General features: G+C 46.2%; 1 protein-coding gene across 5 annotated transcripts in view; it reads right to left on the bottom strand.

Annotated features, from left to right (window-relative positions):
• Nucleotides 1-19915, bottom strand: part of dus1l (dihydrouridine synthase 1-like (S. cerevisiae)) — a 60099-nt gene that overhangs the window by 13931 nt on the left and 26253 nt on the right. For all 5 annotated transcript variants that reach the window (XM_086056231.1, XM_086056235.1, XM_086056236.1 and 2 more), the window contains exons 9-12: nt 18952-19048; nt 18789-18874; nt 17621-17778; nt 10118-10155 (exon numbers count right to left, since the gene is read on the bottom strand). In XM_086056231.1, the coding sequence (XP_085912357.1) occupies nt 10118-10155; nt 17621-17778; nt 18789-18874; nt 18952-19048 (379 nt within the window). The remainder of the gene's footprint in view (nt 1-10117; nt 10156-17620; nt 17779-18788; nt 18875-18951; nt 19049-19915) is intronic.

Raw genomic sequence — 19915 nt, 5'->3', positions numbered from 1 at the left:
TCCTGGGCACATCACGATTAAGGAGCAGCTTTGCAGCAGGGATATTGAGCTGCTAGCTGTTGGCATGAGGCCATTCTACATCCCGCGAGAGTTTAGTCACGTGATCGCGGTGACCGTCTACGTCCCACCAGCTGCCAGCAGCGACACAGCCTGTGATGTCTTGACTGCAGCAGTGAGCAGGCTACAAACACAGCACCCAAATGCCCTGGTACTCATCTCTGGTGACTTCAATCATGCCTCCCCTTCCTCCTCTCTGCCTTCATTCACACAGTATGTCACCTGCCACACCAGAGACAATAAAACACTGGACCTTTTCTATGCCAACACCAAGGAGGCATACACATCACTGCCCCTCCCCCCGCTGGGCAAAGCTGATCACAACCTGGTGGCTCTCCAGTCTGTGTACAAACCTCTGGTCCGCAGGCAGCCAGCTGTGACCCGCACGGTTCAGAGATGGTCTGGAGAGGCCGAGGAGGCCTTAAAGGACTGCTTCAGCACAACTGTGTGGGAAGTATTCAGCGATGCTCACGGGGAAGACATTAGTAGTCTAACGGACACTGTTACAGACTATATAAATTTCTGCATGGAGAACACCATACCCACCAGGACAGTAAGGTGTTTCTCCAACAACAAACCCTGGATCACACCAGACATAAAAGCTATCCTGAAGGAGAAGAGGAGGACTTTTGCGTCAGGCAACATAGAGGAGCGGAGGACTGTGCAGCGCCAGCTGAGGAGGAGGATCAGAGAGGGGAAAAGGTCCTACAGGAAGAGGATGGAGGAGCAGCTGCTGCAGAATAACGCCAGGGGAGTCTGGAGGGGCCTGAAGACCATCTCAGGCCACGGACAACCCAAGACCCGGACTGGGGGGGACCTGCAGTGGGCAAATGAGCTGAATCTCTTTTTCAATAGGTTCGATCAGATGCCTGCCTCCACTCAGTCTCTCCTGCTGGGCGTGTCCCCCCCTCCCCTCTTTTCTCCACAGTCTCCAGCTCCCAGCTACACCAGATAGCCACCACTCCTTCCTGTCCAGCCTTGGCCTTCACAACATCTCAGGTGAGGAACCAGCTGAAGAAGATGAAGGCGAGGAAGGCAGCGGGTCCAGATGGCATCAGCCCCCAGCTCCTCAAATCCTGCGCAGACCAGCTGTGTGGAATTGTCCAGCACATGTTCAACCTGAGCCTGAAGCTGGGCAGAGTCCCCCAGCTATGGAAAACATCCTGCCTGGTCCCGGTGCCAAAGACCCCCCACCCGAAGGAGCTCAACAGCTTCAGACCAGTGGCGCTGACGGCTCACCTGATGAAGACCCTGGAGAGACTGGTCCTTGTCCACCTGCGCCCCCTGGTGAGCTCCTCAATGGACCCACTCCAGTTCGCATACCAGCCTGGCATCAGTGTGGATGATGCCATCATCTACCTCCTCCACACTTCACTCTCCCACCTGGAGAAGGCGGGGAGCACTGTGAGTATCATGTTCTTTGATTTCTCCAGTGCTTTCAACACCATCCAGCCCACCCTACTGGGAGACAAGCTGGAGCGGGCGGGGGTGGCGCACCACCTCACCACATGGATCCAGGACTACCTCACAAACCGGCCACAGTATGTGAGGACACAGGACTGTGTGTCTGACGTGCTCCTCTGCAGCACGGGGGCCCCACAGGGAACTGTCTTGGCTCCCTTCCTGTTCACCCTCTACACCTCGGACTTCAACTACAACACCCCTACCTGTCACCTGCAGAAGTTCTCTGACGACTCTGCGATTGTCGGCCTCATCACAGGCGGAGATGATCGGGAGTACAGAGAACTTACTCAGGGTTTTGTGGACTGGTGCCAGCAGAACCGCCTCCTGATCAATGCGGGGAAATCCGAAGAAATGGTGGTGGATTTCGGTAGGCGCCAGCACTCTTCACCTGCACCAGTGAATATCCGGGGAACAGATGTTGAGAGAGTCTCAACTTACAAGTACCTGGGTGTTCATCTGAACAATAAACTGGACTGGTGCGACAACACAGACGCCCTCTATAGGAAGAGTCAGAGCAGACTCTTCCTACTCAGGAGACTGAGGTCTTTTGGGGTTCAGGGGACACTCCTCAGGAACTTTTATGACTCGGTGGTTACATCGGTCATCTTCCAGGGAGTGGTCACCTGGGCAGGCGGCGTCTCGGCCCGGGACAAGAAGCGGCTGGACAAACTGGTCAAGAGGGCCGGCTCTGTCCTGGGCTGCTCCCTGGACTCTGTGGACTCGGTGGGGGACAGGAGGATGTTGGCCAAGCTGTCATCAATGCTGGGCAACCCGGACCACCCCCTCCAGGGCACCCTAACAGCACTCCACAGCACCTTCAGTGACAGACTGTTACACCCTCGCTGTGCAAAGGAGAGATTCCGCCGTTCCTTCTTGCCTGCTGCTGTCAGACTCTTTAACAAGAACATTGTGTAGTCTCTACAAACTGGCGGTCATTAGTGCAATTGTGCAGTCCTGCACCTGAGCTCATATCGTGCAATACTCAACATTCCCCACTACTGTTAGTCTAGTTTTATTTTTATCCAATGCTATTCCTTACATTTCACTACAGCACTGCAGCTTAGAGTATTTTTTCCTCTGTACTATGTACAGGCCGAAATGAGTGTTCCTCATATTTTTTATGTAGATGTAGGTTGGTGTGTATACACATGTGTATATACACATGTTACTGCGTATATCTACATAGGTTTGATTCTAAATGTTTGCCGTCAATGTTATACATTAATGGCCACATTATGCCGCCGCCCCTGTGTGACCTATATCTTTGCTACTGTAACAATGAAAATTTCCCCACTGTGGGATCAATAAAGGCATTCTTATCTTATCTTATCTTATCTCTCTGTCTGACAACGCGCGCAACTACTTGGGAGGCAAGCCCGCGACTTGAAGATCGACACAGGCTGGACGCAGAGTAAGGAGCTAATGTTGTTGTGCTAACACCTTTTCTTTTACCGACCTGAAGCTAGTTGTTGCTATTAGCGGTCCCATTATCCTACCTTTAGCTGGGGAGGGAAGAAGGGGACGTAAAGCTTCAATCTGCCTGCTGCAAGCCGATGTCTCTCTCCCTCCTGAGACACGAGTTTAGCGTCGCTAAATGTCCGAAATATAACCAGTCGGGGTTCGTGTGCGCATTCATGCTCTTGTCCGCTTCAGCTTGTGAAAGTGGAGGAGCAATCGCAGCAGTATTTTTGATTTTGTGGAGGTGATCATGATGAGATCACGTTTTATGTCAATAAATCCAAACTATTGTGCAGAGCACGTCAATACTTTCACAGGTTGAAGTGGACAAGAGCAGTAATGTGCATTTGCATTTTGGTGGCGATCGGTCACCGTTTTAGACAACAGAACTGACAAAGCGAGCAATATTACCACACATGCCTAACTCGCGTGACGTCGACCGCTGAGACCGAAAACATAACATAACCCACGCCCCTTTTTGGGGCAGGGAAATTTGTTGTAAACCTAATCACAAAAAAAGCCCTTAAATCACTGCAGAGTCTTTTGAGGTGGGCATTTTCGTACGAATGTCATTTTTACATGCAAACCTATTATATAAGTGCCAATGTTAAGCTCACCCAAGTGTCCCTTTAATAGCGACTGGGAGCAATGCCTGCATTACTCCTGCTCGCCTCTACGAGCACAATGACGAAATTTTAGCTTATTTAGAAGGGATTTTGACGAAAAACCTTACATCAATCTTGTAATATGAAGGCGCTACAATAAAATAAGTTATGCATTCTTTTACCAAAATAGAGGCTAATACTTTGACCCAAACACACACAATACACGCTTGACTTCTTGTATATGGACAATGATTATTAACTACAGACAGTGACACAGTGAAACAAGAAAATGCTATAATTTGACAAGCCTAAATAAATGAAGAAAAAAAACAAATATCAAAAATAATTGGGAGGTAAGGGAAAAATGGGACACCTGATAGGTGAGATTGAGAAGGTGTAAGGGTGTCTAGAGTGGGTGGTGGGCTTTATGAAATGCACAAAGTTTGCTAGTGTTCACTACAAAATTTCTATGCACCCACTAAAGCCCGAGCCAGCTGCTGTAATTTAGAGGCGTGCCTTGCCGAGATTAAACAATGGATGTCTCTCAAGTTTTTACTTTTTGACCTTAAAACCGAGATGCTGATTATTGGCCCTGCTCGTCATCGGCACCCATTTAAGGACACCACTCTGAGGCTCGATACAGGTAATATTACCCAAAGTGATTCAACAAAAAATCTTGGTGTTATATTCGACCCAACTCTGTCTTTTCAAATGCACATTAAGAATATTACTAGATACGCATTTTTCCATCTCCGTTATATTGCTAAAATTCGCCCAATTCTGTCGAATAGTGATGAAGAAATTTTAATCCACGCGTTTGTTACGTCTCGCCTCGATTGTAACGTTTTGCTCTCTGGTCTTCCCATGTCTAGTATTAAAAGTGTGCAGTTAGTCCAAAATGCAGCAGCAAGACTCTTGACAAGGACGAGAAAGTTCGATAATATTACTCCGATACTAGTCAATTTGTATTGGCTCCCAGTCCACTTGAAATGCGATTTCAAGGTTTTGCTACTTACCTACAAAATACTGCACGGCTTAGGACCTTCCTATCTCGTCGACTTAGTGATACCTTATGTTCCGAAACCTTCGGTCACAAAATGCCGGCCTTTTAGTGATCCCGAGAGCCAAAAAGTTTGCAGGCTCTAGAGCGTTTACTATTCGGGCACCGATGCTTTGGAATGCCCTACCCGCGTATATTAGAGGCTGTACCTCAGTAGAAATGTTTAAAACACAACTTAAGACTTATTTGTACGATTCTGCATTTAGTTGAACTGTTTGTTTTGGCCTCTTTACTGACGCTTCTATTCTTTTTCTGCCCCCTTTTCCCAGGCTTGGGAATTAGGTGATGACGACCGAATTGGAGGCTGCTGTTTTGATCCAACAGAAACTGACTGCTACAAGTTCGGAGGCGCTGCTATGGAGGTTTCTATATTGACCATTGGGCCCCTGCTCACCTCACCGATGTCATCTTCCTGCAGCACTTCATTTGATTAACTTTCACATCACTTTAACAAGCACTGTATAGTACTATAATGTGTGTTCAATGTTGCCCACTCGGCATCCATTGCAGCCTGATCATCCTGGAAGGGGGATTCCCCCATCTGTGGTCACCTTCTCAAGGTTTCTCTATGTGCTGTGACCCGCACGGTTCAGAGATGGTCTGGAGAGGCCGAGGAGGCCTTAAAGGACTGCTTCAGCACAACTGTGTGGGAAGTATTCAGCGATGCTCACGGGGAAGACATTAGTAGTCTAACGGACACTGTTACAGACTATATAAATTTCTGCATGGAGAACACCATACCCACCAGGACAGTAAGGTGTTTCTCCAACAACAAACCCTGGATCACACCAGACATAAAAGCTCTCCTGAAGGAGAAGAGGAGGGCTTTTGCGTCAGGCAACATAGAGGAGCGGAGGACTGTGCAGCGCCAGCTGAGGAGGAGGATCAGAGAGGGGAAAAGGTCCTACAGGAAGAGGATGGAGGAGCAGCTGCTGCAAAATAACGCCAGGGGAATCTGGAGGGGCCTGAAGACCATCTCAGGCCACGGACAACCCAAGACCCGGACTGGGGGGGACCTGCAGTGGGTAAATGAGCTGAATGAGGTTCGATCAGATGCCTGCCTCCACTCAGTCTCTCCTGCTGCAGCCTCCACCTACTCCTCCTGCTGGGCGTGTCACCCTCTCCCGCCTTTTCTCCACAGTCTCCAGCTCCCAGCTACACCAGATAGCCACCACTCCCTCCTGCCCAGCCTTGGCCTTCACAACATCTCAGGTGAGGAACCAGCTGAAGAAGATGAAGGCGAGGAAGGCAGCGGGTCCAGATGGCATCAGCCCCCAGCTCCTCAAATCCTGCGCAGTGTGGAATTGTCCAGCACATGTTCAACCTGAGCCTGAAGCTGGGCAGGGTCCCCCAGCTATGGAAAACATCCTGCCTGGTCCTGGTGCCAAAGACCCCCCACCCGAAGGAGCTCAACAGCTTCAGACCAGTGGCGCTGACGTCTCACCTGATGAAGACCCTGGAGAGACTGGTCCTTGTCCACCTGCGCCCCCTGGTGAGCTCCTCAATGGACCCACTCCAGTTCGCATATCAGCCTGGCATCAGTGTGGATGATGCCATCATCTACCTCCTCCACACTTCACTCTCCCACCTGGAGAAGGCGGGGAGCACTGTGAGGATCATGTTCTTTGTTTTCTCCAGTGCTTTCAACACCATCCAGCCCACACTACTGGGAGACAAGCTGGAGCGGGCGGGGGTGGCCCACCACCTCACCACATGGAACCGGCCACAGTATGTGAGGACACAGGACTGTGTGTCTGACGTGCTCCTCTGCAGCATGGGGGCCCCACAGGGAACTGTCTTGGCTCCCTTCCTGTTCACCCTCTACACCTCGGACTTCAACTACAACACCCCTACCTGTCACCTGCAGAAGTTCTCTGACGACTCTGCGATTGTCGGCCTCATCCCAGGCGGAGATGATCGGGAGTACAGAGAACTTACTCAGGGTTTTGTGGACTGGTGCCAGCAGAACCGCCTCCTGATCAATGCGGGGAAATCCAAAGAAATGGTGGTGGATTTCGGTAGGCGCCAGCACTCTTCACCTGCACCAGTGAATATCCGGGGAACAAATGTTGAGAGAGTCTCAACTTACAAGTACCTGGGTGTTCATCTGAACAATAAACTGGACTGGTGCGACAACACAGACGCCCTCTATAGGAAGAGTCAGAGCAGACTCTTCCTACTCAGGAGACTGAGGTCTTTTGGGGTTCAGGGGACACTCCTCAGGAACTTTTATGACTCGGTGGTTGCATCGGTCATCTTCCAGGGAGTGGTCACCTGGGCAGGCGGCGTCTCGGCCCGGGACAAGAAGCGGCTGGACAAACTGGTCAGGAGGGCCGGCTCTGTCCTGGGCTGCTCCCTGGACTCTGTGGACTCGGTGGGGGACAGGAGGATGTTGGCCAAGCTGTCATCAATGCTGGACAACCCGGACCACCCCCTCCAGGGCACCCTAACAGCACTCCACAGCTCCTTCAGTGACAGACTGTTACACCCTCGCTGTGCAAAGGAGAGATTCCGCCGTTCCTTCTTGCCTGCTGCTGTCAGACTCTTTAACAAGAACATTGTGTAGTCTCTACAAACTGGCGGACATTAGTGCAATTGTGCAGTCCTGCACCTGAGCTCATATCGTGCAGTACCCGATATTCCCCACTACTGTAATACCGTGCAATACTCAACATTCCCCACTACTGTTAGTCTAGTTTTATTTTTATCCAATGCTGTCCCTTACATTTCACTACAGCACTGCAGCACTGTCACTTACTTAGAGTATTTTTCCTCAGTACTATGTACAGGCCGAAATGAGTGTTCCTCATACTTTTTATGTAGATGTAGGTTGGTGTGTATACACATGTGTATATACACATGTTACTGCGTATATCTACATAAGTTTGATTCTAAATGTTTGTTATACATTAATGGCCACATTATGCCGCCGCCCCTGTGTGACCTATATCTTTGCTACTGTAACAATGAAAATTTCCCCACTGTGGGATCAATAAAGGCATTCTTATCTTATACACATGTTACTGCGTATATTTACATAGGTTTGATCCTAAATGTTTGCCGTCAATGTTATACATTAATGGCCACATTATGCCGCCGTCCCTGTGTGACCTATATCTTTGCTGCTGTAACAATGAAAATTTCCCCACTGTGGGATCAATAAAGGCATTCTTATTTTATCTTCCATGACTAGCAAGGCCTTAACAGTCAAATTGTCTTTTTATCATACCATTTTGATTACTTATTTAACAAAACATTAGACTTTAACCGTTTGAATTATTCACACATTTTAATAGCTTTTATGATGTATCTTATGTGTCTTTATGTGGGTTACAATAACATGTGAAATGTTATAGAAGTAATTGTCATGGCTTGTTTGTGCTGACTTGTATTTATGATGTTTTGCCTTCCTCTGCAGGCGCTTTAGTGCTGAAGCTAAAATACAAGTCAGCACAACAAGCCATGACAGTAATAATGTGTTAATAATTTCACACATAAGTCGCCCCAGAGTATAAATCGCACCCCTGGCCAAACTATGAAAAAACTGCGATTTATAATCCGGAAAATACGGTATACACCACCGTTCAGAGGTTTGGGATCACCAAGAAATGTCCTTATTTTTGAAAGAAAATGAAAAAATAACTTTTTTTGAATGAAGATAACTTTAAACTAATCAGGAATACACTCTTACATTATTAACATGGTAAATGACAATTCTAGTTGCAAATGTCTGTTTTTTGTGCAATATCTACATTGGTGTATAGAGGCCCATTTCTCACGCCAGTGTTCTAAAGGTACAAGGTGTTTGCCCATTGCGTCAGAAGGCTCAAGGATATTAGAAAACCCTTGTGCAATCATTATTAGCACTGTCAAAAATAGTTTAGCTCAATAGAAAAGGTAGGGAGTAGTACACGCCGTTGTAGGACCATCATCAGTTTCTTGGCAATTTCTCGCATGGCATAGCCTTAATTTCTAAGAACAAGAATCAACTGTTGAGTTTCACATGGAAATTCTGTTTTCTGGCCATTTTTAGCTTTTAATCGACCCCACAAATGTGATGCTGCAGATAGTCAACCTACTCAAAGAAAGCTCAATTTTACAGCTTTTCTAGTGCTAATGATGATTACACAAGGGTTTTCTAATATCCTTGAGCCTTCTGACGCAATGGGCAAAAACTTTGTACCTTTAGAACAATGGCGTGATAGTTGCTGGAAATGGGCCTCTATACACCAATGTAGATATTGCACCAAAAACCAGACATTTGCAGCTAGAATTGTCATTTACCACGTTAATAATGTATAGAGTGTATTCCTGATCAGTTGAAAGTTATTTTCATTGAAAAAAATTGCTTTTCTTTTAAAAATAAGGAATTTCTTGGTGCCCCCAAACTTTTGAACAGTAGTGTAAGTGCAGTCTATTCGCCATTTTCTGAGAATCAAGGTATGAGATCAAATGTCACCAGGATGACCCCAGACCCACAAAATATGCCAGACTGATGACATCAAATTTTTACTGCTGTGATAAACTTGAAAGCACACATTTTCAAAATTATTTGGAAGTTCATAACACGGAGCGATATCAGCACATAAATGATTGTATGTTTGTGTGTGTTTGAAAGGGCTGATCGGCTGTTTGTGTGAGTTGAATCCTATGCTTGTTTTTTCAATTAATGGGGAAGTCAACCCAAACATTTTTTTCAAGAATATGTTCTATGCAGGCCCACTAGTTGAAACAAGGCATTCTGATTAATATTGCGTTTGTGGAATATGAGTTAATCATCAAAATATAGCCATCTCGCCCGTTTTCTGATGCTGAGCTATGATTGGTCATTATCTGAACTGTGATGTCATTTTCAGTCGACAGAAGTGACAAAATGGCCGCCCCCGGTGCTAGCTAAAAACGGGTGGATAAACCTCTTATTCCACTAACGCAAACAAGCCTGTCTGATTCTCTGGATTGCCCAACTCTCAAAGCCGAAATGAATTATTTTTACAAAGCAGATGAAAAACTACGTCCTTTGATAGAGGGATGCCGTGCAAAACGCTGCGTCTGTAACTGGCATGTTGTCAAACTGTTTGCGCAATTTAAGCCATGACTTGGAAAAATCTGTGCTACGGGGTGTAATGAGTTAGTGGGCTGGAATTGCGGAAAAATGCTCGGCCTGTTACAGCGACAATTAGTAGCAGTAGGAAAAACAAAAATGGTATTATTGAAAACAGTGCACACCTAACCGTGACCACTGTATTGAACAATTCAATATAAATACATTTATATAGATAGATCAGTGTGAACATAGCCTTTATTCAATAACTGCATATGCATCCTTCTTTGGCATTTTACAGTAACATGCATGTTTTCTACTATGTACTATTCTTGTATAGCATTGTATCATAACATTTTGTAAAACTGCCCATAGTTCTAACATCCAAGGAAGTGTGATACAGTATATTGTGTTATTAAACTGATATCTTACCTTTGGATTGCCACACTGTTCACATTTGATGTACTTGGCTGTTGGGAGGAAAAAGTTACAGTTTATTCATTTGTAAACTACCGTTATGTTTCTCATATAAAAACTGTAAAATGTCATATATATAAAAAATAATATTGCCTATACTTCTAGAGCAGGGATACTCAAATACCAATTCTAAATGGTCACAAAGAAGTTTTTCAATGAGTCAAAGGTCTATTTACCGAGGTCAGTTAGGACACCCAAGACAATACAATACTGTAATATTCAAAACAAAGCGTCCATTACATTCATACTAACAAAAACACAAACTGAAATAAAATATATTTTTTATTTTGTCATTAAAAAATAAAATAAATGGTTGAATAAACATGACCCCCTGCAGTGCAACAAATCATCTTTGATTCGTGATCAGTAAGGATCAAGCATCACGGTTCGGGACAGGCACGATCCGCAGAATGGTTGGTGAAAAGAACCGTGCGCGTTTACATTAAGGCAACGTGATTAGTCCGCATTCAACAGAGGAAGTAACTTGAAAACCCTCAAAATCACGTAAGTAGCATGTACGAGAGCGTTTTGCAAACATACTCAATGCCTCTGCAAAGGCTAACTTCAAAATAAAGGTTACCAAGTAATACATTGAGTCATTGATGCCAATACAATAGTCTTAGTGAACCTTTACTTTGAAGTTTGCCCGCGTGGTGGCGTACCGGCTAACTTGACTTCCTTTTTTGACGTTACGGCAGTTTTAACGCTTGTCACCAACACAACAACGCCGTCCCGAAATCATATTCAGTCGGTAATTTAGGACGCCAACAAACCGCTGGTTAATTATGCTGTCATTGTATGATACAGCACAAGTCTCCGGCGTTAGTGGCTAGCAGCTGCTATCATTAGCTGGTAATTCAACAGCTGTTCCTTGGCTTACTGTTTTTTTTTACTTTTTCAATATTGTGGTTCAAAATGACCCCTTATGATGAGTAAAACTAACGGACCACGTTTTCCCTCGCCCGGACGCGGGTCACCGGGGCCCCCTTCTGGAGCCAGGCCTGGAGGTGGGGCTCGATGGCGAGCGCCTGGTGGCCGGGCCTGCACCCATGGGGCCCGGCCGGGCTCAGCCCGAAAAGGATACGTGGGTCCCCCTTCCCATGGGCTCACCACTGGTGGGAGGGGCCAAAGGGGTCGGGTGCCGTGTGAGCTGGGCGGCGGCGGAAGACAGGGACCTTGGCGGTCCGATCCCCGGCAGCAAAAACTAGCTCTTGGGACATGGAATGTCACCTCTCTGGCAGGGAAGGAGCCTGAGCTGGTGTGTGAGGTTGAGAGGTTCCGATTAGATATAGTCGGGCTCACCTCCACGCACAGCTTGGGTTCTGGTCCCAGTCCTCTCGAGAGGGGTTGGACACTCTTCCACTCTGGAGTTGCCCAGGGTGAGAGGCGCCGAGCAGGTGTGGGCATACTTATTGCCCCCCGGCTTGGCGCCTGTACATTGGGGTTTACCCCGGTGGACGAGAGGGTAGCCTCCCTCCGCCTGAGGGTGGGGGGACGGGTCCTGACTGTTGTTTGTGCTTATGCACCAAACGGCAGCGCAGAGTACCCACCCTTTTTGGAGTCCTTGGAGGGTGTGCTGGAGGGCGCTCCACCTGGGGACTCCATCGTTCTGCTGGGGGACTTTAATGCTCACGTGGGCAATGACAGTGAGACCTGGAGAGGTGTGATTGGGAGGAACGCCCCCCCCGATCTGAACCCGAGCGGTGTTCGGTTACTGGACTTCTGTGCTCATCACGGATTGTCCATAACGAACACCATGTTCAAGCATAAGGGTGTCCATATGTGCACTTGGCACCAGGATACCCTAGGCCGCAGTTCGATGATCGACTTTGTAGTCGTATCATCGGACTTGCGGCCGCATGTTTTGGACACTCGGGTGAAGAGAGGGGCGGAGCTGTCAACTGATCACCATCTGGTGGTGAGTTGGCTCCGATGGTGGGGGAAGATGCCGGTCCGACCTGGCAGACCCAAACGTATTGTGAGGGTTTGCTGGGAACGTCTGGCAGAATCCCCTGTCAGAAGGAGTTTCAACTCCCACCTCCGGCAGAACTTTTCCCACGTCCCGGGGGAGGCGGGGGACATCGAGTCCGAGTGGACCATGTTTCGTGCCTCCATTGTTGAGGCGGCCGATCGGAGCTGTGGCCGCAAGGTGGTCGGTGCCTGTCGTGGCGGCAATCCCCGAACCCGCTGGTGGACACCAGCGGTAAGGGATGCTGTCCAGCTGAAGAAGGAGTCCTATCGGGCCTTTTTGGCCTGCGGGACCCCGGAGGCAGCTGACGAGTACCGGCTGGCCAAGCGGAATGCAGCTCTGGCGGTTGCTGAGGCAAAAACCCGGGTGTGGGAGGAGTTCGGGGAGGCCATGGAAAATGACTTTCGGACGGCTTTGAGGAAATTCTGGTCCACCATCCGGCGTCTCAGGAGGGGGAAGCAGTGCACCATTAACACTGTTTATAGTGGAGATGGGGTGCTGCTGACCTCAACTCGGGACGTTGTGGGTCGGTGGGGAGAGTACTTCGAAGACCTCCTCAATTCCACCGACACGCCTTCCACTGAGGAAGCAGAGCCTGGAGACTCTGAGGTGGGCTCTCCTATCTCTGGGGTTGAAGTCACCGAGGTAGTCAAAAAGCTCCTCGGTGGCAAAGCCCCGGGGGTGGATGAGATCCGCCCGGAGTTCATAAAGGCTCTGGATGTTGAGGGGCTGTCATGGTTGACACGTCTCTTCAACATCGCGTGGACATCGGGGACAGTGCCTCTGGATTGGCAGACCAGGGGTGGTGGTCCCCCTTTTTAAGAAGGGGGACCGGAGGGTGTGCTCCAATTACAGAGGGATCACACTCCTCAGCCTCCCCGGCAAGGTCTATTCAGGGGTGCTGGAGAGGAGGGTCCGTCGGAAGGTCGAATCCCGGATTCAGGAGGAGCAATGTGGTTTTCGTCCTGGCCGTGGAACAGTGGACCAGCTCTACACCCTCAGCAGGGTCCTCGAGGGTGCATGGGAGTTTGCCCAACCGGTCTACATGTGTTTTGTGGACTTGGAGAAGGCGTTCGACCGTGTCCCTCGGGGAGTTCTGTGGGGGGTGCTTCGGGAGTACGGGGTACCGAGCCCCCTGATAAGGGCTGTCCGGTCCCTGTACCACCGATGCCAGAGTTTGGTCCGAATTGCCGGCAGTAAGTCGGATTCGTTTCCTGTGGGGGTTGGACTCCGCCAAGGCTGCCCTTTGTCACCGATTCTGTTCATAACCTTTATGGACAGAATTTCTAGGCGCAGCCGAGGTGTCGAGGGGGTCCGGTTTGGTGGCCTCAGTATTGCATCTCTGCTTTTTGCAGATGATGTAGTACTGTTGGCTTCTTCAAGCCGCGATCTCCAACTCTCGCTGGAGCGGTTCGCAGCCGAGTGTGAAACGGTCGGAATGAAGATCAGCACCTCCAAATCTGAGACCATGGTCCTCAGTCGGAAAAGGGTGGCGTGCCCTCTCCGGGTCGGGGATGAGATTCTGCCCCAAGTGGAGGAGTTCAAGTATCTTGGGGTCTTGTTCACGAGTGAGGGTAAGATGGAACGGGAGATCGACAGGCGGATCGGTGCAGCGTCTGCTGTGATGCGGACCCTGTATCGGTCTGTCGTGGTGAAGAAGGAGCTTAGGCGAAAGGCGAAGCTCTCAATTTACCGGTCGATCTACGTTCCTACTCTCACCTATGGTCATGAGCTGTGGGTCATGACCGAAAGAACAAGATCTCGGATACAAGCGGCCGAAATGGGTTTCCTTCGCAGGGTGTCCGGGCTCTCCCTTAGAGATAGGGTGAGAAGTTCGGCCATCCGGGAGGGACTCAGAGTCGAGCCGCTGCTCCTCCGCGTCGAGAGGAGCCAGTTGAGGTGGCTCGGGCATCTGATTAGGATGCTTCCTGGACGCCTCCCTGGTGAGGTGTTCCGGGCATGTCCCACCGGCAGGAGACCCCGAGGACGACCCAGAACACGCTGGAGAGACTATGTCTCCCGGCTTGCCTGGGAACGCCTTGGGATCCTTACGGAAGAGCTGGAGGATGTTGCTGGGGAGAGGGAAGTCTGGGCTTCCCTGCTGAAGCTGCTGCCTCCGCGACCCGACTTCGGATAAGCGGGAGATAATGGATGGATGGATGAATATTGTGGACCTAGATACTTTGTAATGCGGTGTCCACGTTTAAAGGAAGATGCCTTAAATTGCACTTCAAGGTCTTTTTTATCATGAAAATAAAATAAAAATAAAACTAACAACAAGTGCCTGGCTGGTAGTTCAACACGTATTCCTTGGCTTACTTTTTTTTTCTTTACTTCTTTTTCAGTATTGTGAACCTAGATTACTTTGTAATGCACTCTCCATGTTCAAAGGAACGGAATGTGGCTTAAATTGCACTTTGAGGTCTTTTTCATTATGAAAAAAACAAGCTAAATAGAACTTTGTCTTCATTTATTTTTTTTTAATTCTTTTGCTCAATAAATAATTTCAAGAAAACATTCAGCTCAAAATGTCTGGCAGGATATACCTTGAAATGTATACACTGTATCACCTAAAATAAGAATGTATCCTGCCTTAGACATTTGAAGTTGTTGTTTTTTGTTTGTTTTTTTTTATGGGCAAAAGCGTTTTTTTTAAATAAATGAAGACAAAGTTCTAATTATTACTTTTTTTTTTTTATTCAAAAAACGATCCGCTCTGTGACTCAAAATCCGTGACTGATCCGAACCGTGACTTATGTGATCCGTGACACTAGTGAGTACCAAAGACAATATCTTGATACTCATGTGGGATACCCCATGAAAAAAATAATGTGCACTCCTGCATATGACCCAATGTTGTTATAACGAGTAAAAATGGGAAAAATAGGGCAAATTAATTTTGGTGAAGGCAACACGCACACGCGCACACACATGCATGCAAATATACACATGCACATACACACCCACGCACACACACACACAAAGTATAAAGCCCCAAATAAATGTTCCCTTCTTTATTGTGGTTCTTTGTATTTGAAAAGTGTTTTTAAGCCAATTGTGATGTGTTTTGAGATGGGTTTGTTTGGGTTGACTTCCCCTTTAAGCAAAAAAGTCCACCCGTTTTTAGCCATCTCTGGGGGCCGACATTTTGTCACTTCTGTCAACTGAAAACGACATCACACACCCTCAGAGCTCAGATAACGACCAATCATAGCTCAGCTTCAGAAAACAGGTGAGCCGTGATTGGTCATTATCTGAGCCCAGAGGGTCTGTTGCCTTATTTCAACAAGTGGGCCTCCATAAAACACATTTTTGTAAAATGTGTTTGGGTTGACTTCCACTTTAAGAAGTTTTGTGTTAGGCTGACGGTTCATCCGTTCCAAAAAAGAAAGCAAATTTTGTTGATCAATGCTGATCAATTTTGAATTAAGCAAGTGATAGTGGATGCTGATGCGCATGATTAAAATGTTCACCATTTAAGATTTCTCAGATACAATTTGAAAACACACTTCTCTCAGAAAGTAAATGCTGACAGATGATGGACAATCAATGCCATTTTAATTTATAACCCTAAAATACCCATAATGGCATTTATGCTGCAATACTGTGGCACCACTGCCTCAACAAAAAAAATAAAAAACATTACTTAATAGTGGCATATTTTATGAGTGTGATATAAAAGACTTTGTTTCTTTTAAAATTATGTTACTTTACTAGAAGATTGAATTTTGAAGCATGACTCAAATAAGATAAGAGGATGTGGATAATTAAAATGACTTCTTTTTTTTTTTTTTTGTAATCTTATTGAACCCACAGCCCAACCAGGGTTGAGAGACGACCAGGCACCCACCCAAACCATGTCGTCGCATATCAACCAGCTCAACTGCTCTCTCGTTACTAAAAGAAAGCACAGACAGCTAGAATGTCTAAAAATTGCTGATATCAAACATACTGATACAAAGTATTAATTAATCTTAAGAAACCCAATTAATAAGTTGAATTGTTTTAATAAATACTGCAATGAATTACTTTTATGGACCAAATAAAAACCACAGAAGAACAAACTCATCCCTGACTGAAAATTGCTCCAAAACCTACATGAAAATGTAAGAAGACCAACCCACATCTATTACATTTTTTTATATTTCCGGAACAATGTTTTGATGATTCTAACTTGGCTTGCTTCAACATGCACACTTAAAGATTTAATTTTCCCACAAAAGATAGTATACAATTCTTCATATTAAATTACTTAAGTCAGTTCTTTCCCCCGTCACTACAGGTGTAAGCAACTGTGTCGTGAGCCCCTACTCTTCATCATCTACCTTCTTCCCATCGGCAGAATCTTCCGTAAATTCAATGTTAACTTCCACTGCTATGCCGATGACACTCAGCTTTACCGCGCCACAAAGCCCTCATCTACTCTCCCACCCACTTCCCTCATTGACTGCATTGCTGAAATAAAATCCTGGTTCACCCTTAACTTCCTTAAACTAAACAGCAACAAAACAGAGGTTCGCCTCAATGGCACCAAATCCACATTATCCAAAACAAGCAGCTTTTTATCACTATCAACAACTCCTCTCTCACATCCTCTCCTCAGGTTAAGAGTATGTGTGTCATTCTTGATAGCAAATTATCATTTCAATCACACGTCAATAACACCACGCGCTCAGCTAATTTCCATTTAGGCAACATTAATCGTCTCCATCTGTCTCTCACCCCTCACTCTGCTGCCATTCTGGTCAACAGCCACTTCCCGTCTTGATAACTGTAACTCCCTTCTTTTTGGAACCCCCCAAAAGCCCTCCATAAATTACCCAGTCCAGAATTCAGATGCCCACATCCTCACTAGAATCCCCTCTATGCACCACATCACTCCTGTTCTCCCGCAGCTTCATTGGCGACCCATACAGTCTCGTTCCAGTTCAAAGTTCTCCTGTTGGCATTCAAGGCCATCCACAAACTCTCCTCCTATATTGGTCTGACCTCCTCCATCTTCCCTGTCCTTCACACACTCTCAGATCCTCATCATTACACTTGTCTGTCCCATCTGCACGCCTAACTACAATGGTGAGCAGATCATTCAGCCGATATGCTCCTTGCCTCTGGAATGCTCTCCCACTACACCTCAGAAGCATTGCCTCATTCTTTTATTTCAAGTCCAAACTTAAAACACATCTCTTTTAAAGAAGCCTATTCATTATAACTTGCACCCATTTCTATCATTGCAACCTATCTTAGTCTAATTTAAAAGCCCTCGTTAGCCTTTTTCCACTTAGTTTTATTTAACGAATACTAATTCATGTGTTTTGTATGGTGACCTTGAGTGACAGAAAGGCACCTTGAAATAATTGGGTTACATTCAATACATCTAAATTATAAATTGTTGTTGTACCATATTACCATATCACAGGTGGACGGTAACAAGTTTACTTGATTCACAGAAAACTCAACGTCTGAGTTTTTTCTCCACAGATTAAACTTACGTTTCTGATCAGGACAGAAGTTCTTGTTGGGATTGCGGGATCTCTTCTTCTGTTTATTTTTGGAGAGTATTTGAGCTGACACAGATGTGCCCTCTAGTACTCTCTTTTGGCACCCTGTCGTCTTTACTTTTTCTTTATCCTGGACGTTACCTTTTGGCCTGTAATAGGCAAATGGAAAGAAGATAAAGAATAGCGCCATTGTTGTGACTTTCGTCTTATCCCATCATTGGTCACTATAATGAATTTTTGGCATTATTTGCTTGGCACAATTTTTACACCAGATGTCCTTCGTGACAAAACACACACTGTTTTAGAGGGGAAGTCAACCCAAACATTTTTTTTCAAGAACATGTTCTATGCAGACACACAAGTTGAAACAAGGCATTCTGATTAATATTGTGTTTGTGGAATATGAGTGAAGCGGCAAAATCCAAACATTTTAGCCAGCAATATTAATCAGAATGTCTTGTTTTAACTAGTGGGCTTGCATAGAACATATTCTTAAAAAAAAAAAGAAAAAGTTGAATTGACTTCCCTTTAGCTTGGCACCGGCTGTAGCTGGTTATTGAGGCACTAGCCTAGAATCTAATCCGCGCTGTTATCTGCATGTACCACCAGAGCTGGGCATTCCGTCGCGGGGGTGGAATGGTCTGTCCCTCCGTCCTGGTTGGACGCCCATTTTTGGGGCGGAGGACGACAAGTTTTAAGAAAGGGACAGACTAAGCAAGGGCGGAGGTGGATTTTAGTCCGTTACACTAATCGTCCCTCATGCGTGTGACGTGGTCGCGAGTCGGCCAAAGTTCATCTCAACCTACTCGGCGAAATGGGCAAACGACAAACATTGTCTCTGAATGCTTCAAACGCGCCACTAGTTACGCAACTGCCCGCACTTACTTGCATTGGGAATGCCGTGGCGGGAGAGACTGACTCTCTCACGTCCGCTGTATTGACATTTAAACAATGACCGCTGTTAAATAAAGCAGGTACATTACAACTTGCTCACATCATTTCCTTGCATACATACGTGTGGTGAAAAGCAGTTCATCAAACCGTTAACCGAGAAGTTGGTGCCCATAAAGTAAGCGGATTTGAATACTAAATTAGACATCTTTGAGCTTTAAATAAACCTCTGTAAATAAACCAACATTAGGAATAGGTCGCTACTCACGGTGGTCTGACATATGGTTGGCAAATCCAGTGAGGGAAGGGCAGGCTGCTCTCTTTATCCATATAATTTCCTCTTGCAATCTCCTCCTGAATAGCAGATATAAAAACTCACGATGTGGAGTCATGATATTTCTCTTCTGAGGTGATTTTAAAACAGATGTTACCTGACATCGCAACCTCAGCTGGTTACTAACATTCGCCAAACTCTCAAGGGTTTTCACCTTGGCCAACTCCTCTCTCAGGTCATGGTGGATCTGAAGCCTGAAATAGAACATTACATGGCTTCAAATTATGTTTGTTAGTATGTCCAAATCATAAAGACACACCAATATTACAACCGCAAAGTTTTTTAGTCAAAAGCTTCAGGAAAAGGGTGTCAAAGTAGTAGGATTTATAAGGGGGTTTTTAGACTGCAGGAACCAATTCCGTAACTTCCAAATTTACCCTTTTAGTTTGTTTGTTCACATACAAAAAAGGTTGCTGGTCTGGGAGGATCCATCAGGAGCTTCCTAAGTACCTACAAGCCACTAGGGTCTTTGTTGACCTACACAGAATGCTTTGAGAGGGTGGACAGTGCTGACGAAGGCTGAGTGGTTGGTTGACTTGGGGGTGTGCTGTTTTCGCATCAGAAGTCGCCATGAGCTAATTGCTAACTGCTAGTGTACATTATTCACCAGTGCTGGGCATTTTACTGAAGGATTATATGGGTCAATTTACACCAGATTTTGTTGTCATGGCAAAGTCAAATTTGAAAGAAAATTCAAAATGGCAGACTTCCTGTTAGACTTTGCATATGGCTCCAAGAGACTTTTTTTAAGGTCTTGACATTTACATATACCTCCAATTTCTTGTAGATCTAGGTGAAACGTACAACTGTGGCTGCTTCGTTAAAAATGTGTAGGGGGCTGTACTGAGCCTTTTTTTTTTAAATTGCACAATCAACTCGTAAAATATTGATAGATCGACCTGGCCTGAATTGTGGGAAAAGTTTAATGAGTTTTCATGTATGTTTCGACCCTCAAGGCTAGAACACTCTTACATGAAAACAAAATGGCTTCTCCTCCATTCACTGCTAGCAAAGAAAACACACTTTTCAACATATTCTGAAGAGAAAACATCTTAAGAGTT

The sequence above is a fragment of the Filicampus tigris genome, chromosome 16 (genome assembly GCF_054856515.1).
Source record: "Filicampus tigris isolate MCC_2025a chromosome 16, RoL_Ftig_1.0, whole genome shotgun sequence".
NCBI classification, from domain to species: Eukaryota; Metazoa; Chordata; class Actinopteri; order Syngnathiformes; family Syngnathidae; genus Filicampus; species Filicampus tigris.
The sequence above is the reverse complement of the archived record's forward strand: the minus strand, read 5'-3'. Positions and strand labels throughout refer to the sequence as shown.